General features: G+C 40.9%; 1 protein-coding gene across 2 annotated transcripts in view; it reads left to right on the forward strand.

Moving 5' to 3' along the window:
- The window catches only part of SGCD (sarcoglycan delta), a 223,121-nt gene that overhangs the window by 129,153 nt on the left and 67,247 nt on the right, over positions 1-26,721 (forward strand). For both annotated transcript variants that reach the window (XM_063120922.1, XM_063120921.1), the window contains exons 4-5: positions 16,225-16,312; positions 20,983-21,102. In XM_063120922.1, coding sequence (XP_062976992.1) covers positions 16,225-16,312; positions 20,983-21,102 — 208 coding nt within the window. The remainder of the gene's footprint in view (positions 1-16,224; positions 16,313-20,982; positions 21,103-26,721) is intronic.

Here is a 26,721-nt window from a genome sequence, read left to right on the forward strand (position 1 = left end):
TTTTATTTGTTATTATATTATTAGTTTCTGCTTTGAGAATTTATTTGCAACTTTCATTCTAATTAATTCAGAAAGTTCTTTTTGTGAGCATCCTTTTATATTTGATTTGAATGTATCTGTTTATTTATAGCTGTCCAATTCGTTTATTTTCTCAGTCTTGTATAACATTTGGACATTTCATAGAACGACGTTAGTAACCAATTAAGAAAGAAGCCACTTTGCCTGTAGAGGATTTTCCCTACATACTTGGCTCTGTGTGTTTTTGTTCTTGACTAGATTTAGCTGAATTGCTTTTTTCAGCTAATCTATGTTTGTTTGATTGATCACTTGTGGACTTTCTATTCCCATTCTTTATATGTTCCATTTATACCCAATGCCCAGGCTGTGTCCAGAACAGGACCTGCAACCCAGGGATTAAGATTCATGTTGTTGAAGAAAAGGACTTGCTGCATCCTTATTCTTGTTTGGCACACATTCTTTCCCTCTTGTCTCTGATGCTTGTCCAGAGATCCTGGGTGTTACACGATACCACCACTTTGCTGGATATTGCTATTTAAAGAAACCGTTTGTGGAAAAATCAAAATTAATGTATACAGCACAGTACATTTCAAGAAAGTGAGAGTGGTGACAAGGTAAGGTGTGGATGATACCAGGGAAATGTCAGTGCATAGGTACAATCGGTGACAAGGAGGCAGTCTGTCTTTAGAAGCAATTCAGAAGTTTGCATTAAAGGTCTGGTTTGGCTTCTTTCCTATCTTCCCTAAAGCTACAAGCAGAGCCCCTACTTTCAATAGCAGCAGGTAGTTAAACTACGGAATTCACTACCACAAGATGTGGTGATGGCCACCAATTTGGATGGCTTTAAAAGGGGATTGGGCAAATTCATGGAAGATAAAACTGTCAATGGGTACTTCCAGTATCACAGGCAGTTGCTGGGGAACATGGGCAGGAGGGTGCTGTACCTCACTAAGTGTTGAAGAATAGGAGGAAAAATTATTGTAGAAAAAGAAGAAACAGAGAATATGCATATTAAGAGTCTACTCTATTGAGTATAAAAGTGATAAAAAATATATTTGCTTGTTGCCGTTCAAGCCACATTTGCAGGTATCTATTACCAAAATCCATACCCCCACTGCATTCGCTTCTTGCCCCCCTGCCCATGAACTTCTCATCAGTCATGAGCACTCAGCTGTTCACACTGAGGAACTGATGAATGTCAATTTTTCCAAAGAATTGAGCAGATGTGGGCCAGCTGATCTGAAATCAAGTCTGAATTGAGGTCAGGCACACTTCTGAAACTGCTGATTTGATTGTTATCTAGGGTAAGAGATAATTGCATGTTGTTAAAAATTGGGAATATTTGGAAATAATGATGTTACAGCGTGCAGGCTAGGGCATCCCATTACAGATTGCGCACTGACAAAGGTCATGGGGTTTAGAGATGATAATATTGTTTGTAGATCAGAGGTGGTATGAAATCCTTACTGCTCACTAGTGCATTATTTGATTCATTGCTTCTGAAAGTGGTTTGTTTACTGAAAGAAAAATACGGGGGAATATTTTACCTCTGTGCTATAACCCATTGTTCCCTTCTTAAAGGCAATCATCTTTACAAATGAATGTGGCATGTACTGGAGGAAAGCACTGTGTTTGTTTTAATATGCCTTCATTATCCATTCCATTCACAGATTGTGTTCATTCTTCTTTGAAAGCTGATATTTGTCAGGTTATAAGTTTTGCAAAGAAAAGAGGTTTAGTTACATGAACATCATGTCCGACTGCTTCGAAGGTCAAAGTCAAGAACAGAAGAGGATGGATGGAAAAGCAAAACAAAACAAATGTTCAAGTGAACAGTACTATAATGCATTTCCTGCAGAAAGAAGACTGATTAAACCACAGCATTCTATTTTGGCAGCGTATTATTTTATAGGCAAAATTCTACTATTGCTGCATTAGGCTCATAAGACTAATGCTAAACATTAGAACATAAGAACATAAGATGTGCCGTGCTGGATCAGACCAAGGGTCCATCTAGTCCAGCACTCTGTTCACACAGTGGCCAACCAGCCATTGGCCAGGGATGAACAAGCAGGACAATAACAGAAATATGTAAAACCATTCTTCTAGCAATTTGGCCTGGAGTGTTTGGAAACACTTTGAAAGGGCAAACTATGGACACTTCTCTTGATGCTTACTAGGCTCCATGCCCCTTGTGATTTTAATTTTATTTAAGTGTTTTTTAATCATCATCATCATCATCATCATCTAGCATGCTGGCATTCTACAAAGTGAAGGGCTGTTGTCCAGCAACACCTTTATTTCAGTTCGAAAGACCAGTTTTGCATTTTGGAGTTCAGACCCCACCTTTGACAGGTTACTTTTCATTTAATTTCACTACTTCTGGAAAATGAGTGTTTTCTCGTTGTAGTAGCCATTTGACGAATGGTCAAGCCCACATGGCAGCCATGTTGTGGGAGTGACCAGAACACTCCTAAAATCCCCCCCCCCCAAAAAAATCTCGCTGATCCAAAATGTTGAGGACCTCTGGTCTAAGACCAATTCATACAATTATCCACGTGATTTCCATCAGTTTACAAGGCTGTAAACAGTGTCTGAAGCAGGGCTAAGTGATCTGTATTTATCTGCTAAAAGAATGTCTGATGCCCCTGAAAATAATGGTTCTTTCTACATTTTTAAGTAATGTATCATTTATTCAATCTTACAACAGTCAAACAAAAATTTAAAGTGCAGTTCAGTTCTTTCATGGCAATGACATTTCACATTCACATGCACACACACTCAGATGCTTCATAGAGAGCTAGATAGGGTTCTAAAATAGGACTGTATACAGGATGAATGGGTTGACCTTATGGATAGACTAATGGAAGTGGAATGTCAGCTAATAGTATAAGAGCATGCACTTATAGGTTAGTAATAAGCACATTTGCCAGCTTTTGAACATTTGGCATTTGCGAACAACGGAAACGGAGGTGTGGGTGTTTTGTTGATAATGAAGTAGGAGCTAGTAGTGTAATAAAGGATAGCAAAGACTATTCTAGGTTATACTAAAAGGAAACATTTCCAACTAAGACAGGCAGCTATTAGTACCACTGTACTAAACCCTTGACAAAGAGGACCGTGAAGCTAACTCCCATGTGTTACAAGACAAGTTGCTTCCAAATCCATTTAATGTGAAGGGAGATTTAAAGCAGTGAAGTAGGTGGAAAATTGGTAATGTTTTTCCACTTATCCCCCCCCCTCCCACACAACTTGCTTTTCTTCCAGTAGTGGTCTAGGAACAGTAGTGAGCCCTACCCTGGAAAAGAAGCTGGGGGTGGGGATGGTCAGGAGAGAGAAATCAAGGGTGAGGTGAGTGTGGCCAGAGTAAGGGTTCAGTTCCCCTGACCTCACACATCTTCTCCACCTTTCATCCACCCCCCACACACACTTTATCCAAATTTGGCAGAACTCAAACGGATTGTGCCACCATCACTTATAGTTAGTCCATCTTAAACATTTAACTTTTGTTAGTTTTTCAAGAAGGGGATTAAAAGTGGCCACTGTCAAATGAAGCACAGAGATGGAGGAGGAGGAGGAGGGGCAGAGGGCACTGAAAGGAACAGTTGGACTTTTTGCCGCTCTTGTCTCAGGCATCTCTGTAGCCCTTTCGAATAAGCCATGCACAAATCATCGTGGCTGGTGTCATATGACATGGCAAGCCACTCTGAAAACAAGTCACCTGAACAACCCAACAACAAGTCACGGGTTCTCAAGGTGGCTTGTGCGTGATATACAACCCATGCTTAAGCCATTGTGCCAGGTTTGGGTTACTGGGTTGCGCGAACCACGTCATTGTGTGAGAGGAAACTAAAAGGCTTTGGGCTATTTAGCCTAAGACAGTCACTATGTTCTGAATACACATATTGATTGGTTGATTGCATTGCATTGCATTGCATTGCATTTTTATACCGCCCAATAGCCGGAGCTCTCTGGGCGGTTCACAAAAATTAAAAACATTCGAAGTATAAAACAACAGTATAAAACCATAATATAAAATACAATATAAAAGCTCAACCAGATAAAAACAGCAGCAATGCAAAATTACAAATTTAAAACACCAAGTAAAAAATTATTTATAGACTGTTAATGCTGGGAGAATAAAAAGGTCTTCACCTGGCGTCTAAAAGCATATAATGTAGGTGCCAAGCAAGCCTCCTTAGGGAGCTCATTCCACAGCCGGGGTGCCACAGCAGAGAAGGCCCTCCTCCTGGTAGCCACCTGCCTCACTTCCTTTGGCAGGGGCTCACGGAGAAGGACCCCTGAGGATGACCTTAGGGTCCAGGCAGGTACATACGGGAGGAGGCGTTCCTTCAGATAACCTGGCCCCAAGCCGTTTAGGGCTTTAAATGTTAATACCCGCACTTTGAATCGGGCCCGGACCTGGACTGGAAGCCAACATAAGAGGATTTAATACAACAGTGTATAGAAAATTATATTGCCTGAAGGACATTTTACTTCTTTTTTATTATTATTTTTATTGAACTACTACATAAAATACAAACCAACATAACAATATAACATACCATACAAAAATAAAATAAAAATAAAAAAAAGAATTCCAATACATAACAGATTACTTGAATATATAATTGTTAACATATAATACTTTATCCATAACATAATCCAACATAATTCAACATAATCCAACAAGTGCTCCCCCTTCCCTTCGGGATCATTCCTGTTTCCAAACATTTTACATTCAATAGAAAGTTTGTATAAACTGATTATGGTTACAATGTAGAGCAGAGTTTTGAAGTTTCTAACCCATAGGAGTAAAAATCTGGAATAACTTCCCAGTAATGTCTGCATGCATTTTAAATCTGACCTGAATATATTTGTGTGATTTCCATTAGGAAAGAAGGATTTTCCTCTATAACTTGGAAAGGGATTGAACTATTATAAAGAGCCCCAAGTGGAGATGAAATACTAGATGGGGTGAATTGGGCCTTGCTGACGATTTCATATTTGGGCTCAGGGAAGGATTATAAATGTATTATGCAGTATGCCATAATCAGCTTCAGTGATGTGTCTTGAAAAGCAGATTTGTCACTAAATGTGTCCCTTTTCTTATAGGCATCTCTAGCACGGCACATGTTGGTCTGTCCTGTTCTCCGTTTATAGTGAATTCTAATCTAGATTACATAGACTGCATTGTTAGGAGTATTAGAAAGCAGGCAGTCTTAATATAGATCCTGTACTATAGGGTGTCTGTGTAAATGGGTTGGATGAGGAGTCATATGGCCTCATTCCTGGGTTGGACTTCACCCTGCCTCAGAGGAGTGGGTGACATTAGTATCTAGCCAACTACTTCTGCTTCTAGGTTTTACTTTTGTTGATAGCTTCCCAGTTTGGGCACATTGTGAATTCCATGTCTTTTTCTTACATTTACAGTGAAAAGGCAGCATGACAGTGAAAGGGGCAATGACCTTATTATAGGCTGATGGAACCAGGAGGTAGCCACAGTGGGTTCCCATGGGATCCCATGATGGCTATCACCCAGCAGAACTGGAAAGTGCTGGTAGAATGGATTTTCCCATCCCTCTGCAGTCCCCCCACGTGCTCTTACCAATCTCCTCTGGAGGATTGTGGGACCATCTGGAACAGATTTGGGGATTACACAGGTGACTGCATGGGTGAGAAGAACAAAGGGAAATGCCATTTTGCAAACCAATGTCTGCCAGAACAACTTTGGATTTAACCCTATCTTCCAAGATGGGTGCTGTATATACTGAATCAGAACACTTATCCATCTACCCAGTATGTACTGGCCGCTGTTTTCCATGTCATCAGAGGCAGGGTTTCTTTCCAACCCTGCTACCTGAGATCTTTTAAACTGGAGATTTAGGGGATTGAACCTGGGGCTAGGCAACTTGTCCAGATGTTTTGGCCTACAACTCTCATCTTCAGCCCTCAATGTTGATTATGCAGCCAGGGCTGATGGGAGTTGTAAAACAAAACATCTGGAGTGTCACAAATTGCCCACCCATTCTACATGCAGAACATGCACCCTACCACTCCGCTACAGACCCTCCCCAAAACGTATTTGTGCTTTTGCTCATTATTTCTGAATAATAGAAGACACATAGCTATTTCTGCCAACTTTAAAGCAGATAAAATCTTGGTATTCTGATTTTTGGAATCCATTGGATCCAAAATGTCCTCTCTATGCCCAATCCCCAGCTGCCAAAATATTGACTGTAAGGTATTATCATCAAATTACCTTCTGAAATACAAAGTGTCTTGGTAAAATAGAGTAGAATATAACAGAATATTTATTTCTTATCCACCTCTCTCTGGATCAAGGCAGGGAACAACATTAAAGACAAAAACACCATAAAAGGCATAAAACTGATTAAAAACATATAAAACTGAAACAATATTAAAATAGCGATTAGACATGTTAAAAAAACATCTGGGTAGGCCTGCCAGAAGAGATCAATCTTTTATTCTTGCTCCATATGCACCTTCCCTAGATTAAGTCAAAGAAATACGTATAAAATATCTAATACATAAAAGAAGAAAAAAGTACAAGTTTAGGTGACATGGAGCTACATCAAAACAGTCATTGCATTTTCACCAGCATCATCTTTGACCATAAAGCACTTGGTTTTTTCTTGAAAGTAAGATAGCAGAAGACATTGAGAGGTGCTGTGATTCATTTTGTTATGTATTGAGCCTAGTGATCTAACAGTCAATACTTTCTTGCAAAAAATCTCACATTCTGTTTGGTCGTTTGCTGATTAGTTAAGAAACAGACTGTATTGTATTGACAGATTTGCTGCACCTTTCAAATATGATTTCCTTCAGCATAAATCACACATTTTAATGAATTGAGTATATTGGACAACCAATACAGGTACATGACTAGGAACATGGCATTATTATAAAGCCACAATGGAAGGCCTTAATGAATAGGTGGAATAAGGGGTAAAGCGAACATGTTTTCAGTTCTTTTACAAAACACCTTCCATTACTTATCAGGGAAAAACAAGTCAGTTGTATACCTTGAGAATGGATTTGAATCATGCTTCCTTCCCAACTTAATGTTACACAAGGAACCTCTTTGGGTCAGAGTCACACTCCTAAGGAGGTGGAGTAGTGCTGTAACTTTCATTGAGGGCCAAACTAGATGCAACACCATAACCGTTCTCACACAATTAGGATCCACTGAATGACTTTTGAAAAATAATTTGCAGGTATGGGAGACTGGATTGGGAGCTTGGCAGCAGGGCAGATAGATGGGGAGCCTGTGATCCTGATCCTGATCCATGCAAGTAATAATAATAATAATAATAATAATAATAATAATAATAATAATAATAGTTACCTGCCTCTCCCTCTGGATTGAGGCGGGGTCCAACACAAATGCAAACATCATATAACTAATTAAAACATTTTAAACTAATACATTATTATAAGCAGCACATTACTAAAAGGCAAATGTAAAATTCACCTGGGTAGGCCTGCCGGAAGAGATCAGTCTTTATGGCTTTCCCGGCTGTTGCATGTTGGAGAGGGATCTCACATTAGGGTCTCAACAGCAGGCATGGATGAAAGCCCCCATAGCCCCCCAGTATCACAATCCAGATCAGAACAACATTTCAAGGTCGGCACATGTTCTTGCAGCTTTTGTGGCACAACCACAGTTCTAGTTGACTTACAGAACTGTAAACAGCTTCGGCCTGCAAACCTCTCCTTTGGTGCCCACTGAGGCCCCCTAATCCTCCAGACTAAAAACAACAAATTTTGGGCATGCTGCAATGTGAAGCAACAGCTTTAAGCAAACTGCCATCTACCTTTCCTTTCCCCAGAATTCTATTGGGCCCATAAATGACCGAATCGAAGGCAGGGGGTTGGAGAAGGCTGCACAATTACTTTGGTGGGTTGTGGGGAAGGAGAAGTAAGGGCTGTATGTGTACAATGGGTGGATGGGGTGTAGGGTGCATGTGGGTGGGGAAAACAGAGTTCGTTCGGTGGGGTGTATGTATATGTTTTGGGCTGGGTGATAGTGGGTGAGAAAAAGGTGTGTTTGTGTTTGTGACTGGTGATCTAGTTGGCTGTCTGTGGAATGGCTGATATCCCTGACAGACAGAGAGAACCTTTGCCTTCTGTGAAATATGTATATTTTGCCTTCTGTGAAAATTATGATTTGCCTTCTGTGAAATGGATGTTTTTACAGGCAAAGATGGTGAAAGTTTGCCCTCTGTAAAATGGGTGTTTTGTGACTGGCCACAACCATCGCAGGAGCTATTTTGTCCCATTGTCCCACTGTCCCATGGCAAACACTTACGACACTAAAATAGGGTGACCATATTTGGGAAACCAAAAAAGAGGACACCTAGTGTGTGTGGGGGGAAGCAGCTTTCTGAGTCCTGCAGAAAGTACGTTATTCCCCCTCCACCTTAAAGAACCCGATTGGAGTGGAGGAGGGGAAAGGATTTCATTCTGCACCACCACCACCCACTCCAATTGGGGCCTTTTCTATAATGTCCACGAATGACCCACTTTCCCCTTTAAGACCTCAATTGGAGCTCGGGGTGGGGGAATGATGTGCCTCAAGAAAGCATGTCATTCCTTCCTGGCATGCTAATGGCAGCCTTAAAGGGGAAGGTGTGTCATTCCAGGACTTTATTGAAAATTATAGAAAATCCCCCCTGACACCATGGAAAGAAGAAAAACAAGGACAAATCCGGGGAAATCCTGACAGTTGGTCACCCTAACTAAAAATTCCAACTGTGCTTATTGGCCCAAAATGTTTGGGGAACCCTGATGCAATATAAGCTTGCGCTTCTTCTGAGCCACTCCATCCTACCCTTGACTCTGCCCTATTTTAGCTGTTCTGCCAGTGTATCTTCACCAGCAGAATTTCTCTGCCTATGAAGTGTTCCACGAGTACATCAGTCATGGTCGCAATGTATCTTGTGTTCTGCCAGTGTAGCAGAATTCCTCTTCAGCTGACCAAATTGCACATGAGTCACTATGCAGATTATAAGGTTGTGTTTTATGCCAGACCGCACTCCTGTTATTTATATTTATGAACCCCAGAACGTGACAATTTCCACAGGAAGTTATTTCACAAATGAAAAGAATTTTTAAAAGATCCTACTTTGGGGGAAGATAGTATTAGTTATTACCCTCAGTTTTGTCAGTGAGTGTTCAGAACCACAATATAGCTCGTCTAAGATCACCATTCTTAGTTTTCAGTTGAATTTCAACAAAACCATGATTTTCTCCTTCCCTATTGCAAAGAAATACCATTCTTTAATGCTGGTAGTCATCAGCTGTCGATGATGCATTTGATTGTGCGTAGGAGGAAGAATTGGTGAAAATCCATGGAGTGTTTGCAAACACTCAGATGTTGCAAAGGTGTGAAAAACAAATTCTGAAGTCTTATGTAGGTGATAATGATGTGTCAACAACAATATAAAGAACGATAACTTTGCTCCAGTGAAGTAAATCAGAAGACAACAGCAAATATTACAGGGATCAGCATCCCATCAGAATTTTATTTGATATAAACATACTGGGATAATTGATTGTGGTAGACAAAGTCCGTATTCAAATACTTCTTAAGCCCTGTGTGATCATCCATGAGAGCACTGGTTGTACGAACCAGTATTTTTATATGCAGTATGGGTATATGGTGGCTGCTGTGTGAATGCAGCTGGTATAAGGCCACCATGATTGTGCAGATTTTCAATCCTCCACATAGAGACACTGGTTCATACAGTCAGCTGCTTAACACAGGCCCCAGCCCCCATCTACACGGGGGATGTACTCTAGTGTTGCTGAGCCTCACACACAGTTGTGGCACATGATGTCCCCCTCTATCTGCAGCAACCGCAGGTTTTCATGCCATAAAACTCACATTTTTGCGAAGTCATTTTGTGATGGATTTTCCTCTTGTGTTGGCTTCATTGTGGTTTGGGAGTCTATGGCCTTAGCTACAGTAGACCTACCTGATAGTCTGTGACAGAGGAGGGAAGATCTCGTGTTGTGATTAATGCAAGATCCCTCCTCCGTTTACAAACGAGGCGCGACGACCTCAGGAAGAGAGGCATTGCGCCCGGCATTTTTTTATTTTTAAAGGAAGAGGAGCGCACAAATGCTCGTGCTCTAAAGGTAGGTGCTTTTTTAAGAAATAATTTCATTTCCCCGCTCCCCTCACCCTACCCCCAGTGGGCGCAGCTCCCAGTTCCGCGCGAGTAAAACCGTGGGAACGGGCCACACATTCCACGGTCTCAGGCACAAAGGGGAAGGCTCTATCCTGGGGCAAGGGAGGGATGATACCTCCCTGATCCCGGGGTTCGCCCCATGATAAAGCCTGGTCTAGCTAAGGCCTATGTGACCTCAACCAGCAATACTAGCTTCGGTACAGGCTGCGAGGAGCAGCCTGATGGGAGGAAGTGAAAGTTGTGTCATTAAAGGGTATACATGAGGAGACCAGTTGGCTTTACCCTCTGCTGAACTTTCCCCACCCCACCCCGAAATGAACATGTCTACTCAGAAGTAATTCCCATTGACTTCCACTGCACTGTGCTTTATCTGATAAGGTTAATGACTTTAAAAGCTGATCATGTTTTGTTTTTCTCCAAATGAGCCTTAAAGTCAGGTCATTGCTTTGTGATGGCTGTTCTTTTTAAAATCTCTGCTTCTGCACTGAAAATAGCCTGGTAAACCTGTCGGCTCAGAAGTAATTCCTGTTGCATTTTCTCAGCATGGAGTAGAGAGAGAGGTGGGGAGGGGAATTGCTTTGTCTTTTGTTTCAAATCTCACTTATCCAGAGGAGTGGTCCTGATGCCATGCGACTCCACTCACATATGCTCAAACTAATGTCGTTTCTTATGCAGTCTTCCATGCCAAACATCACCACAGTTAAAGGTGCAGGAGCTATACTAGAGTGACCAGATTTAAAAGAGGGCAGGGCACCTGCACTGTTGTGATGAAGAGGAAATTTCACCAGATTCTCCATATATACATATGACACCTGCTGAAATTCCCTTTTCAATACAACTGTTAAAGATATAGGAGCCCTGTTCTCCTTTTCATATGGTCACCCTATTTCAACATAATGCACTACAAATGACTTTAAAGGCCTCAGTGTCAGAAAATGAAAGTGTATGCTTTAACGGGGTGCTAATTGTGTGACGCCGCTGACTGAATGATACATCCTAGTTGTTCATTTCTTTTAGCTTTTAATAGAATGAGTTATGGAAAATTAGGTGGGCAGAAGTCTAAGTGCTTCAAAAATTCTCTCCTTGCAAACTAATACAGGGATCACCCTTCCATCATGCAAATTTAGTGCTTCCAAAACCACAAGAAGCAAAGGTCTGAACATGCAAACTAAGTGTTTGAAAAAGGGGCAGCAATTAAGGCCTTTGCTAGACCTACCTGGGAATCCGTGCAGGAGGAGGGGCGAGCCCGTGGTACAAGTAGCATGGGCCGTTGCTACAATCCAGACGTCAGACGCGACGGGCTGCAGGAAAGTCCCGTCGCGTCCGCCATTATTATTATTTTTTGTTTAAAGGGGCCATTGCGCAGGAACGCTCAAGCAGCAATGGTAAGTATTTTTTTTTAAAAAAAATTATGTCTCCTCTCCCCCCCGCTCCGATCTCCCCCCCTGTCCCGATTTCCCCCCCCGGCCCCGATCTCTCCCCCTCCTCGATCTCCCCCCCGGCCCCGATCTCCCCCCCTGGCCACGATCTCTCCCCCTGTCCTGATCTCCCCCCCTGGCCATGATCTCTCCCCCTCTCCCAATCTCTCCCCCCTGACCGCAATCTCTCACCCCTCCTGGCCGTGATCTCTCACCCCCCTGGCTGCGATCTCTCCCCCCTGGCCACGATGTCTCCCCCTGCCCTGATGAGCACAGCACTCCTGAGGAGTGCTGCACCCCACCCACCGCTTTTCCTGGCTACTCGTGAGTAATTGCGGTAGCCAGGAAAAGCAGCGGAACGTTCTACACGCTCACGGTCTCAGCCCGAGGCCGTGGGAAATACTGGGCTACAACTGGAGCCTGTTACCCCGGGGCAAGGGAGGGTTGACCCCTGCCTGAGCGCAGGATCCCCTGTGTGTCATCTGGATGCACAGGGGCGAGCCCAGGGTTCAACCTGGGCTAACCTGTGGTCTAGCAAATGCCTAAGTGATTTTAAAATGTATTGTGGCTCCTCTGTGGGTGGGTAGAGCCTCTTTACTTCTCTAACGTTATTTTTGAAAGAGCATGGTCTCATTTTATGCAGATCACTAATAAAAACCAGCGCCTAGCCCCCACCCCCTGCACAGCAGGGAATACTGGAGTCTAAAAATCTGCTGACCTTTCCAGAAAGGCTCATCTGATTAAACATAGGCAAGCAGTACAGGTCAAAAAGCTTAAGTGGTTGTAGTGGTTATAGGTTTGTGTGCTTTCTAAACAGAAATCTGTCTAAAAATAGTAGAATCCTCTTTTTGTAGAAATAAATAGCATCTAGATTTCCCATTGAAAGGCAAAGTGTAGGAGAGAGTTCAGCTGGCTTCGACTGATGGATATAATTCCAGGCTGATAAGTTGTTTAAATGGGCCACGTGGGAACAAACCCAGAGTCTGAAATGGTTTGCCACTTCCCTGTTTGCAGCTCTTGGTTTCATGTTTGATTCAAAGATTATGACACAGTCAAATTAGAAAATTGGATATGAACCACCAGACTGTAAAATGCTTTGGACCACCTAATTAGGACTTACTTAATTTTGCACTTTTGATCCACTCAGTTATCCTAAAAAAAAATGCAATAGTATTTCCCAGTCAAAACAAATGCTTACAAAAATGTGCATATTAAGGGAAAAGAACAATGTAAAAAAGCATTACATTAAGAAAATAGCTTGCAAAAATGTGTATATTAGGCAAAAATGCATATCTTAGGAGAAATGTACAGAAAAATGCTTATGAGTTTTTATGCAAACTTTTAAAACCAAATTCTCAAAGTTCAGGACAAACTGAACTTAAGACTGGGAAATTGAGAAAGAAACTGAAATTTACCGATTTGTCCATCCCTACACACAACTCGACTTCTCCTTTTCATCTCAAGCTGGTATAGTGATGGATGTGCTCAACCAGTCTGGTCTCAGTAATGGACTAGGTGAGAGCCAATAAACTGAAGCTCAGTCCAGACAAGGCAGACACTCTGTTTTGTAGTGGTTCCTCTGTCTGGGTGGGGGGAGTGCTACTGGCTCTGCATGGGGCCATGCTGCTCCTCATGTTTCAGGTACACAGTTTGGGGGGTTGTTGGAGGGATGGTATAGTCCAGCTGTGACCCTATCTAGATGGGGATAACCTGGAGTTAGTGGTTTATGCTCTGGTAACCTTGAGATTTGATTGCTGCAATGCGTCCTACATTGAGCTGCCTTTGAAGATAGTATGGAAACTTTAAGTAGTGCAGAATTCACCGCTCAGGCCATTAACTGGAACAAGGTGCTTGAGCATTCAGATCCAGTAATGGCTCACCTGCAGTGATTGCCTATTTGTTTCCCAGCCAAATTATTATTTACTTGTTTTTATCTCAATTTTAGAATTTCTGTAAACCGCCCAGAGAGCCCTGGCTATGGGAGCGGTATATAAGTGTAATAAATAAATAAATAAATAAATTTTAAACTGTAAAGGCCTACACAGCTTGGGATCCCATGTCAAGGACCATCTCACCCCCATAAGAACCTACATAGGCCCTTCTCTATGTGTCCCCTCTGAGAAAAGCTCAGGGAGGCAGTTAGGGAGTGGCCCTTTTCTGAGGTAGCCCTAGGTTTATGGAATACTCTTCCCAAGTACATTTGCATGGCACCAATACTGTCAACCTTTTGGTGCCTGGCAAAGACTTATGTACTCCCCAGACATTCAGACATTAATTATGGCTCGACTGTTGTGGGCTGCCTTTGTGGTGTTCATTCTAGGCTGCATGTATTTGACATGTACTGCGGATGAACGTTTTTAGTAGTGTAGTGGTTTTAGATTATGTTTTTATTATATCTATATCTGGATTTTATTATTTTGTTCATGGTTTACGTTGACCTTGTCTTCTTTGTTACATTGAATATCGGGGTTTTTTTGTATTCTTTCTTATATAAATCACTTCAAGAGTTGGGACTGCTTTTTGCAGTGGGAAGTGATGCATAAATTTAATAAATGATAAATGAGATTCCGAATGTTATTTCAGCTGTTTTGAAAAAACAAAGGCTAGCTTGTGTTCTTTGCAATCACAATACCACCCGTATGGTAAAGTTTATTCTTATGCATGAGCATATTCAGGTTAAAATGTTAAGAACCACTCAGAAAGCAAGCACCGCTTCAACAAAAGCAGTACAAAAAGGCTGCGATCCCGGTATATTCCCCTATTGCAGTTCACACAGCCCTCTTCATTATATGAGGGTATCCCCATCAAATGGATAGTCCATTATAGTGCCGATCACCTGTTTATTTATTTATTTTATTTATTGCATTTCTATACCGCCCAACAGCGGAAGCTCCCTGTTGAAGGGGTCCTGGATTCAGTGTCAGTCCTTATCCTGAAAACAAGGAACAGGAGGAGCCATAGTTCAGTGGTAGAGCCCATGTTTTATAATGCAGAAGAATCCAATGTAAATGCCTTGGCGTCTCCACTTAGGATATAAGATAATAGAGCTGGATTTCTGTCTAAGACCCTGAAAAGCTGCTGCCAGTCAGAAGAGACAGTACTGAGCTTTATAGACTAATATTCTTGGTTCATGATAAAGGAGCTTTGTATCACCATGTGAACATCCCATCTGTTTGGTGATTCATGGCTGGTGCAAAAGCAGTAGGCACCAGATGCAGCCCCATCCCACCCCTGTTCATTTGCGCCTATCAGTCTGGTCTCTAGAAAGGTTATTTGTGTGCTGCTGGAAAAGGCCTTTCCCCTTTTTTGCAATTGTGTCATACATCAGCAATTGAAACAAGAACTGGTTTCAGCAGAGTAAATGTGCGCCAGCATCAAATAAGGTGAGAGTCATATGTTGAACCTACAATGAAGAGAGGATTTGTTTAATGTTTTGGGTGAGCAATATGAGTTAGTTTAACTCTCCCATTTGCATTCCCGGGGTGAGTCAGTTGTTCGTTAATGTGACAATTGTTGAAAAATGAGATATCAGAATAGAAGTCGCGTTGCATGTTCAAAGCTCAGCTGTTGTATCTATTTTCGACAAGTAAGCAAGGCCTATTAAACAGTGTGTTTATTTACAGATGTTGTTTTCTAATCACAGTAGAACCCTACGTTAAAGTATTTCATCACAACTATTGGTGCGAGATATTGTGATTTTAATTACAATTTTAGTTTTAGTGTTTAAGAACCCTGTGAAATTTTGATACCTCTTATGTCATGATGAGAGTTGGAAGTTCACACCTGGTACAGGCAAAAATAATCTGAAGTGAGTGTGAGACAGGGGTCAGATCTACACTAAGCAGAATATGACACATTAAAAATGGTTTGAAAACTGTATATGGAGTGTGTCCTGGGCTCCAACAGTTGTCACTACTGTTATAAACCGTTTTAAAGCAGTAGTGTAGATCCTGCCTGGATCAAATACTCATTGACACTAATGGAAGCATTCAACAACAATTTATCCCTTTACCCGTTTCGCTGGATCACTAGTTTACTACACCCTATGTCAGGCAAATCACTGTATTGACTATGACCTGGAGCAAGCCTTCAAAAATGAACAATTCAGCACTGGGAAGCAAATCAGTATGACCAGTTTGCTCTCTCTCTCTCTCTCTCTCTCTCTCTCTCTCTATATATATATATATATATATACATATATGTTTTTAGCTGTGTATATTTATTGTTTTATACTGTATGCTTTTATCTGTACGCTGCCCTGAGATCCTAGTGATATAGGGTGGGATACAAATGTTTTAAATAAATAAATAAATAAATAAAATATATCTATCTATCTATCTCTATATATGGTCTTGGTCATATTAAACATACAAGGTCATATAAACCTTTAGGAAGATTTCTGATGTAGTAGGTATTTTATTTAGTGGTCAAAGAAGCCACAGAAGCATTTGACCAGACAGGCACTTTGATGTGGGCACTCATGTCTGGCAGGATGTGTGAGAGCACAGCACATTTTCTCGTGAGAAGCGATGCGCCCGTCTCATTCTTTTTCTCTTGTGCTCTTATTGTAGGGCAACCCTCTGTACTTCCAATCTGCTCGGAATGTTACAGTGAACATTCTCAATGAGAAGAGTAAAGTTCTTACGCGTCTTGTAACAGGTAAGGTGAAGAAATGCCTGAGGAAGGGATCAAGAAGACAAAAAGGGCACTGTGATGGGGGTACTATGAGCTCATTAGCCCCAGGGATAATCATCACTGACTTACCTCGTACAATACAAGCCATGACCCAGCTTGGCCCTGTAGAAATAAAAGATAAGAACGTTAGAATTGAACTGAAAAAGCAGCTGACTACTGTGTATTTCTAATAAGGAAGCAGCAAATTATTTTCATTTGAAAGCAAATCCAGAGATAAAAGGTCACTTGTACAAGCACAAGTTCTGGAAGAGAATCATCATTTTGATGTTTCATTTGTAACAGGCACAAGAATATCCTTGGATGCTTGAAATTCACCCAAGACGACTGTCATTTTCCCCGTTAATATTCACAGCACAGAAACACTCAAGTCTTTTAAAGATTTCCAAAAACTCTAAAAAATATCCCTTGTGCTGATAAGTACCATTTATGTTCATGAAATGCTGCACTTTGTGTTTGACAGGGGAAAGGGATGCTTCTGAAAATCCCCAGCAGACGCGTTGCCTTTGAGCACACGTAGGCTTTGGCAGCAAGAGGCTCTACACAAAAGGAGGCTGCCTTGCAAGGACAAGAAGCAATGCCCCACCACTGCACAGGGAATCCATAAACACGTTGTTCAGTGCAAAATGAGACTGCCTGGCTTGCCTGGATCACACCAGGCCTCCAGTCAGCAGGCTAAATAATTAAATAAATGGTTTCAGCCAGCAATTATTATTTGTGGCATGTGTGAAAATTGCCTTGAGGGGAGGAAATAAATTCAACCCTGAATTCAATCCCCAGATTCTCACATTCAAAAGAAGCTTGTTGAGCTGGTGGATCCTTTACCATTTACAGGCAGCCAACGTAGAGCTCACAAAATGACTCTGTGCAGAATACAATTTAGCAGCAGCAGTTTGCAATCACAAGGACAATGTGAGTTGAGTATATAGAGGAATAGTGGAGCTTGTCAGGCCTTTGGACTTAATTATTACAAAACTTTGCCGCTCAGTTATCCTGACACAAGAATGAAAGGTGTAACACAATTGTTTAGCAGCTGCAAAATAGATAAGGCTGGATTTACTGTAATAGCATGCAAGCTTTTCAGTTGCAGAGAGTCTTCAGCATGGTTTATTATAAAAGCAAGTAAGTGTCAGCTGTACAGGCATCAAAAATAATTATAAATGAAAATATTTTAGCCACTTGCATAGATTGAGAACCTATGCATTAATCAATAACTACGTCTCTCTTGCATGCACGCTCTCTCTCGCTCTCTCGCTCTCTCTCTCACACACACACACACACACACACACACACACTCTGACCTTGTTCACACAATCATTTTCAGCCATGGTGGTTTAAATAAGCCACTGTGGTTTGCGGTACAAGCCAGGCACCCACAGGTACCCATTCTGTTACCCAACACCCACTTGTACGTTGTCATGTCAACCAAACCCAGCAAGGCTAGGTTGTTGGTATGGTTAACAAGCCACCCACAATCCATGGGTTCTGGGTGAATTGTTAATCACACCAATAAGCCACCCTCATGAGCAAGTGGTAGGCTACAGAATGCCTGGGACCTGCTGCAAACTATGGTGCCTTATTTAAACCACTGTGGCTGAAAATTGTGCAAACTCACCCACAGCAACTGGAGTACATGGTAATTGGAGGAAGTGGAGAATCCAGAGAATCAAAATGTGTTTTAAAATCTGAAAGCCTCAGTTGTTTTGTGGTGCATCAAAGAGAAAAATACTACTGTGATCATTTTAACTCTATAGATAGCTTGTTTGCAGAGTGTAGGTTGGAGCAAAATGTGTTTTGAGTTCTTTTCAATATAAAGATACATTTAGCTTAGGATACTTTCATGCAGATCCACAAAAATCAATGTCAGTTTAAGTAAAACGTACCTAGGCTGAAAAGTAGTAAACTGAGCTTAGTGGGATGCTGCTGGAGGAAAGGTTAATATAGTGCGCTCCATGCATATCACTGTATTGCTACAATGATATCCAGCTTGACTGTTGTACTTTGCCTGTTGTACTTTGCCCAGACAGAGCTCATGCCTCTGCCTGGGCAAAAATGATGTGCATCACCCAAAGACCACTGCAGCATTTCCCTGGGATGCCTTTCTATAGAAATAGCTCCATTACATTTGAACATATGGACATGCATTTTGTCATTTTATGCAACAGTATCCTTAATAAGCAAATGGTTTGAAACAGTGAGCACCTCACCATTTTCGAGGAATTAGTTTCCCCAACATCTCAGGGGGTTGTGATCTCCCCATTTTCCCATTTTACATGGCAAGAGAGAGAAATGCTAAGGATTAGATTTTCCCCAGCAGTCAATTCTTCTTATTGGGCTGTCTCAGGAAATTGAGCAAATGAAAGCTGCCCAGCCACAGAAAGAACCCAACCCAAGAGACAGACATGTGCAAACTGATAGTGTACAAATAAGGATTGATTTTTAGCATGCCACTGAGAGCACTTTAAAGAGAGAGAAAAAGACCATTCAGAATTGGGGTGTGTGTGTGTGCGCGCCATTGGCTTACATATGGCCACCACCCTTATATGGCTCCAGTAGCTAGAATTCAATGTAAGCAGTCACTGCCATGCCAGAGAGGGTGATGAGAATGTTCTTGAGGATATTTTACTCAACATCTACTATATACTTGTACTGCAAACAGCACAGCATCCATGGCAAGCACTACATGCATGCAAATTAAAAAAGCTTCACTTAAGGGGTGGTGGTGGTGGTGGTGATGAATGGCCCTTTGGTTGTCATCTCTTGCTGACTTTGAGAAATGATACAGGTTAGAAATAGACTGAAACCCTCTAACATCTGCTATGAGCAATAAACACTACTAATGACATCACACTTAGAACTTGCCTTAATTGTTTCCTGTCCCTAACCTTTGCCTTCGGCTGTGAGAACTCTGTGCCCAGGTTATGTTCTTTAGCTCTTTGCAAATGACCCAGCATATATTGTTTGCTATTGGAGATCATTACAATAATGGCTCATCTCCGTGAAATGTGGATCTGTGTGGAATGTTTCGAAGTGGTTGTTTTCAAAGATGCTCCTTCTGCCAAGCAATGGAAGAGACATCTGTTTGTGCTACTGAGCTACAAATCCGCACAAATGTTGTTGTGAGGGTTGCTAACATATGTTAAACGTTGAGGCGGAGAAGCTACTGTCTGAATATCCCAAAGGGAAAGCAGGAAACTGAGGAGGTACATCTCAAAAATGATGTGATTATATGTATCATTCCTTCCATTGCATACTTTCATCTATACCAAAGGGGCATTTACATAGGGCCATTGGTTTCTCATGGAAGTTCATGAATTATTTCTGTACTGCAGTGACTCCATATGGCTCTCAGATTCTCTCCCCACCCACAGATGCTTTTATTAAAATGGTTATTTCATTAGGTATTTCCTAATATGGAGGCCAGTCTTAGGGACGTTACACATTTTTATTAGAAGCTTAGCAATTTCACGCATAAGTTCTTTAGGGTGCAATCCTAGGCTTTTTTAGACAGAAAAAGTCCTACAACTCCCAGCATTCCCCAGCTAGTATGGCTGGCTGGGAATGCTGAGAGTTGTAGGACTTCTGACTAAACAGGCATAAAATTGTGCTCTTAAGAACTCTGTTGAATACCATCTGGACCCAGTAATTTGTTAATTTTGAATTTGCCAATAAGGCATGGAACATAATCTCTTGTAACTACTATTTGCCTCAGTTCATCAGACTCCCTTTCTGAAAAAGTCTGTTCAGTAAAGACAGATGCAAAGTATTCATTCAGTTTTTCTGCAATCTCTTTATCCTCCGTTAGCACACTCTTAAGTCCCCTACCACCCAACAACCCAACTGCCTCCTTAGCCAGTTTCCTGCTTCTGATGAAGTTAAACATTTTTTTTTATTGTTGGTCAGCATTTTTAGTGATGTGCTAATCACATTCTGTACAACTAAATACATCCAGCAACATCTCTAAGAAAGTTTCGAACAATCTGAGAGATCTCTTGTCCACATCACCCAACCCAGAACCTTCCAGTCTCAGTGGCAAAGACAAACAAGGGGTTCAAGTTTACAAGGGTTGGGGTTACAAGGGTTGGATTTACAGAAGCACAGAGTGTGGTGAGATAGAGGAACTGAGAAACAGACAAGACTTAGGGGCAAGCCACCCTTAAGCAGCAGCAGAGAGACTGATCTGCTTTTGCAAAAAGAACCTGCAGATAGAGAAAGAACTAGCACAGTGTCATATGAAGCATGTGTTATCCACTCTTATAGTTTTGAACCCCTTACTTGTACAACCACAGAATTTGGTCTGATAAAGGAAAATTTGAAGCTTCTACTCCAGAATTTCAGAAATCTTTCTTTAGCAAACATGCCTGTGACAGAGTGCTGTAAATAAAAACTAATTTATTTATTTATTTATTTATTTTGGTCAAAGAATAGACATGACATTTTCTTAACTATTTTAACAGAAATATTGAAGAAGAGAGAAGATGTAGTTATTAAACTGTCAAATGGTATGATATATGCAAAATTATTAGTGTACTCCCCACCTGCATTTCTATATATCAAATTTGGTAAAAGTGTGTGATGTATGATTTACAGCGTAATGGCAATTGAAAAGACCACTACATTTTCTTTCTTCTCTTTAGGTCCCAAAGCAGTGGAAGCATACAGCCAAAAATTTCAAGTTCTAACCACGTCGGGGAAATTGTTGTTTTCTGCAGATGACAATGAAGTTGTGGTTGGAGCAGAGAGACTGAAAGTTTTAGGTAAACAATATTTTGACATAGCTTCTCTCATTCTATCTACATTCTTTTGAAATTGTTTTAGGTGTTTCATTTTCTTTATCATACTTGTGGAGAACCTCCCTGTTGACTTCAGGAAGAATTGGTTAAGGGAACAATCCTATCCCCCCCCCGCCCCCCAACAGCATCTGGGAGGACGTAGAACTGTTTGTTTGATGGCCTTCAGGATCAGAGAAAGGGCTCTGACTTCAGAGACAAGGAACTGCCCTCCCAACTCCCAACTCCTCATAGCCAGCGCAGTTCTCTCTGTGCCAGCTATGTCTCTGCACTCGGAAACAGAACATGGAGACAGGAAAGGGGGCATTCCTGGGGGCGGGGAGGAGACTGGGGCATTGGCCATATTAGGAATCCTATTGCCACCCTGGCTTCCTTCCCTCCTCATTGCTGAAGCGTCTGCTAGACGAGTAAAATTGTTTGTCTAGCTTAAATGCAGAACAACAGGTGCCTCTGAGTTTGGAGGCTCACAGGTTTGGAGGCTTCCAAGTACCCAGGTCCTAAATGTTATTTCTTAATCATGAGATTTTTAGCTTTATTTGCTCGTGACCTGCAGAACTGGCTCAAATTCCTAGACAACCATACTTTGCATCAGCAACACAATTGGCTGCACTGTTAGAAATAAGTTAGGAAGAAAATAAGGTCTCCTGTTCATTCTTATTGGGGGGAAGGAATGAGCAGAGGCACACAGTTTAAGTCTGCTTTGTTTGGACCAAACAAAATACACCAACATCACTATTTGTATTGCAACACATTTCTGTAACATCACAAATCCGAGGTCATATGAGAAGACTCCACAGTGTTGTCGTTCCTACAGCAGCGTTCCTCCAATTCCAGAAGTGGCTCTTCCCATGTGACCCTGGACTTGCAGTGTAACTCAACTGCCATGCTGCAGTGGCTGCCATATCATTACAAGTTCTGTTGGAAGAAACCCCTTAGACATTTGTTTATCAGAAGAGTCAAAATGGAAAATCATCCCTTGCTTAAATATACATCTTTTTTTCCTGCTCTGGGTTTGTCTGTGCCTGAGATTCCAAGAGCAGAGGAAAGGATTTAGTCTGTATCTGCAGAAAGGAGTGTGGTGTAATCCAGAGCTGCAACAAAAGTGTGAGAACTTTCTCCCCAATCATGTTGAAACTATTCAGTCCATGAAGATGAGATAGTAAGAATGAATTGGGAAATCTCTGGTGGCCATCACCATCAAGTCTCCAGTAGCACTGGATTCATTCCAAAGCGAAAACTGTCAAAGGATTCTTCATTTGTTGCTTCTATACGTTTTGCAAGCCGGGCCTGGGCAGGTGAGCCACTGCTGTTAAACACGTGGCATTTTCTACGTTAATGGAGTTCAGGCCTTGCATTTTAACGATACAGGACCATTTGCCAATGTTTTTGCTGGCGCTTTTGTAATGAGCATCAGTTTAGACCTATGCCATTTATTTAATCAAGGTTGATAGGTACAGCTAAGCTTATTTAAACCATTTAAAATATCTTTCCCTCACAAACATTTTGCAGTGCTTTGTAAACTGAAGCTGCAATCTGCTCCCTTGCTTTTAAATTAGTGATATATTCATACATGTTGAGTTTTATTACCATTTTTATCTTGAGAAGAAAGATATGTAAATGACTTTAAGAAAAGCAATACACATAACTAGATAGTTTTCTAAGGGCTAAACTATGCGCTACATTAAATGCATAGCGTTCAGTTGATCGTCGCTTTCTTTTTTACCTTTAAGTAAGCGTGCGGGCCCCCAATCTGGATCAGGACCAGCATACACAGGTAGGGGATGTTTAAATTTTCCCACCCAGTCTTGTTTCACCCCCCCACTCCTAAATTCACCGCAGCTAAAAGGAAGCTAAAGAGAGAGAGAGAGAGAAACTCCATTAGGCTCACATGCTTTCTTGAAGGCAGAGATAGACAGATTTTGTTCAATCTGTTCCGAGTGAATTTTGCGGTTTGTCACTTGTCTTTCATCTCCTCATCTCTCATTGATAGAACGTTTATTTCCCTTTGGAAAAGGATACAAAAATGTCAGCCTCAATTTACATAACTTTCGCTGGCACATAACATTTTGCGTATTTTTCTTAACTCAGCATACAATTAATGATCAGAGTGCACACAAAAAAGAATGCTACACAGTGGAATCCGAAGAGAGATCAGAGATGTATAAAACATTATGGGTTTGTTTGTTTTTAAAGGACATTTATATTAGTGTATTTTCCAGTAACTTCCGTATTTTCTTCTGACTAAATTTGCATACAATTCCAGAAAGTTAAAAAAAATGGCCCTCAGGCCCACAGAACCTACATGACACGGAAGATGCCGGTCTGCTGCGGAATCCACAAATTTGTAGAAGTCACTTGAATCCATCTTGGATTTCTCTGACATCCTGACTAGAAGGCAACAAAAAAAGTTAGGATCATCTGCACACTACATACATTGCATGTACTTTAATCCTAAGGTAGTTAGCCAAGTTACATCACCTACATTTTGTGACGGCTCCTCATTCTCTGGGCAGCCTAAATCTCAGTCACTTGTATCTTCACATGGGATACACTGTGGTCTGTAGGTGTCAGTTGTTTGTCAAGATTAAACTATGTTATAACCATATAATCAGTTCCTGCTTCTTCTTTTTTAATGAAAAGTACCTTGGGAGAGTGTTTGGAAGAGCAGAGCTGGGAAGGACAGGGACAGGGCTACTTCACCCTTTTCCTTGCTGCTGTTTCTTCACCAAAATCATGCTCTTTCCCCATTCTCACCTGGGCAATGTACCACTTACTGCAATCATCAAGGTGAAGAAATTCTTGCCAAACACCTAAACTCTTCAAGTACTTGAAAGGTTGACACACAGAGGAGGGCTGGAATCTCTTCTTGATCATCCCAGAATGCAAGACATGGAATAATGGGCTCAAGTTACAGGAAGCCAGATTCCGGCTGGACATCAGGAAAAACTTCCTGACTGTTAGAGCAGTACGACAATGGAACCAATTACCTAGGGAGGTCGTGGGCTCTCCCACCCTAGAGGCATTCAAGTGCTAGCTGGACAACCATCTGTCAAGAATGCTTTAAGGTGCATTCAGCACAAGGTTAGACTCGATGGCCTTATAGGCCCCTTCCAACTCTACTATTCTATGATTCTATGATTCTAAACTTCATGAGAGTGTAGCAGAAACTAGGTATATGCACTTTCAGATACCCTCTATGGGGCAGCCTGACCACATCTTCTTTTGAGACTTTCAGAATCTCTGGCTAAGTTGTGCAGATCTATCATGTGCAAATATGTTGGTTTAATCTACTCCTGATAAAGTCAATATCAAAAAAAAAAAATCTGCCAATTGGTTTTTACTCATAGAATTTGTTGCAAATGGATGGATGGTTATTTTTGTACATTTCCTGAGATTTTGGTGAAGTTGGATATTTCAAGTTGCTTCTCTTAGAAAAACAAGTGTATATTTTGCAGGTCCAACTGTTCAACAACCCACAAGTGGCGGGTGCTTTCCTTTCATTCTATGCTGATCACATGTATTTGTCTGCTACGTAGTGAAATTGCTCTAGTGGAGACAGTGATGTTTTGAAAATATGTTTTATTTTATGCCTCCTTTTAGTCTCTGGAAAATAAAGAATAGCAGATAGTTCTACAGTTCTAGTGCTATTTTTATTTACATTTGGATTAGAATGTCTCTTGAGGTTTATCTGTCTTAAGCAGAGACATAAAAGGAGAGAAGAGACAATGACATCAGAACTGAGGTTATACTTTATATATAACTTTATATATATCTCCTCTGCCTTGGGAGGAGACCTTGCAGACGGTGCTTGGGTTGTGCCATATTTCTTTGGTCTTGTCTTAGCCTGAGCATAGTGCAGCTAGTCCAGGAAAGAAGAAAGAAATCTACTAATCACTTTGTTCAGCACTGGCAAAGTCCAGGTGTCTTTGGTGTCTCTTTGCGATGTAAACAATCTTGACTTGTTCTCGTTACTGCCTTACATGTCCTTGTTATAACAGGAGGAGTATAAGACTGCAATCTGGCATGAAAGTCCTCCTGGAGAGGTTAGAGCAGCAGTTATTGGACACGTGGTCTGCTTTTAATCTTGTTAATGATAATTACTTCCTTTCCTTTGTACTTCTTCAAAGCTTGATCTGGAAGTTTGTTCTCCAAAGCAGCACTGGAGCCTTAAAGTGGCTAAAGCAATCAGACTGGCTTTTCTTGCTTTGAATTCTTAAATACTTTTCCAGCACTAACAGCAAGGCATGGCGAAGGGTGGGGAGAACACTGATTAGAAGATCTGAAAATTCAAACTTTAAAAATTGGAGGCAGTAAGACCTAGTTTGCTTTTCAAGCTGCCTTCTGTGCTATGTTTTTCATGGTGGTGACAGGAGCGGGGAAGGTTGAGAGAAACATTTAGGGTATAAACCATATCCTATAGAAGTTAATGGGAAGACGCCCATACATTTTAATCATTCTTTAAGTATCATTTATTTCAAAAGCACTTAACTTTTGAAATAAATGATATTTATTAACAAATCAGTTGTGCCTGTCTAGAAGGAACACATATGTTTAAATGGTTGGATGTTTCACTAGGCTTTATAAGACAAATAAACATACAAATGATGGACCTAGGCTTTACAGATGCATGACCATACTATCTACATATTTGACTCCACACTTTACATATTTACTGCAGAAGATTTCCAATGTATGTTTCCTGCAACATTAATAACGAGTAGTACTGCCCTAAGGGGAGGTTACTCAGCAGCAATTCAAAGATTTAGAGTGAATTTTGCTATACTACTGACTTGATGAAAGATTGCCCCTATGACATACATAAACATTCATGGGCAACTGTGTATTACTTCTAAAATGCAACGCAGATTTCTGAATGGTCATAACATGTTAATAAATTGTTTTGTAGATAATACTGTCTTCTGCTTACCCTTTTTTTTAAATTTCCTTGAAAATTAAATAAATGCAGATCATCTAGGGGGGGAAGTTGTATCTAAGAGATGTGTTAATAAAAGAACATTGAAAAATAGCTTTGATATACATTAATTACCAATTTCATTTAATGAAACATTATATGTGAACATTATAGCACTTATAAACAAAGGATAATCATAAAGCATTATTCTAGCTACTAATTAGCTCTATTTATTCTCCAGATTAGTTTTTAAATATGCCCTCTAGATGCTACTTGATACTAATTACCAGAGTTACATTATTATTGCTATACAAAAGCATTTTAATTAAATGTAAAGCAATTTAAATTAGCATGAGTTTCTACAGAAGTTAAACTGTGGTCAAATGCTTAATTTAGCCTTTTGAGACAACTACAGCTGACATGTCACAATCCGTATTCCCAAAGGTCATGACATCTTTTAGAAGATCATGGCCAAATCAAAAGAAGAGATATGCATAGTCAGGAGATATCAGAACATTACACATTTGTAATGTGTAATGGTGTCACATTTGGCACAAATGGCAAATAGGGTGTTGTTTGGCACCACAGATCCCACTGCTAAAGAGACAGGCTACTTTTAAACTAAACATCAACTTGCCTCTTCAGCTGTGCACCAAAGAAGAAGCTCTTTGTCT

Source organism: Elgaria multicarinata, chromosome 3 (assembly GCF_023053635.1).
Source record: "Elgaria multicarinata webbii isolate HBS135686 ecotype San Diego chromosome 3, rElgMul1.1.pri, whole genome shotgun sequence".
NCBI classification, from domain to species: Eukaryota; Metazoa; Chordata; class Lepidosauria; order Squamata; family Anguidae; genus Elgaria; species Elgaria multicarinata.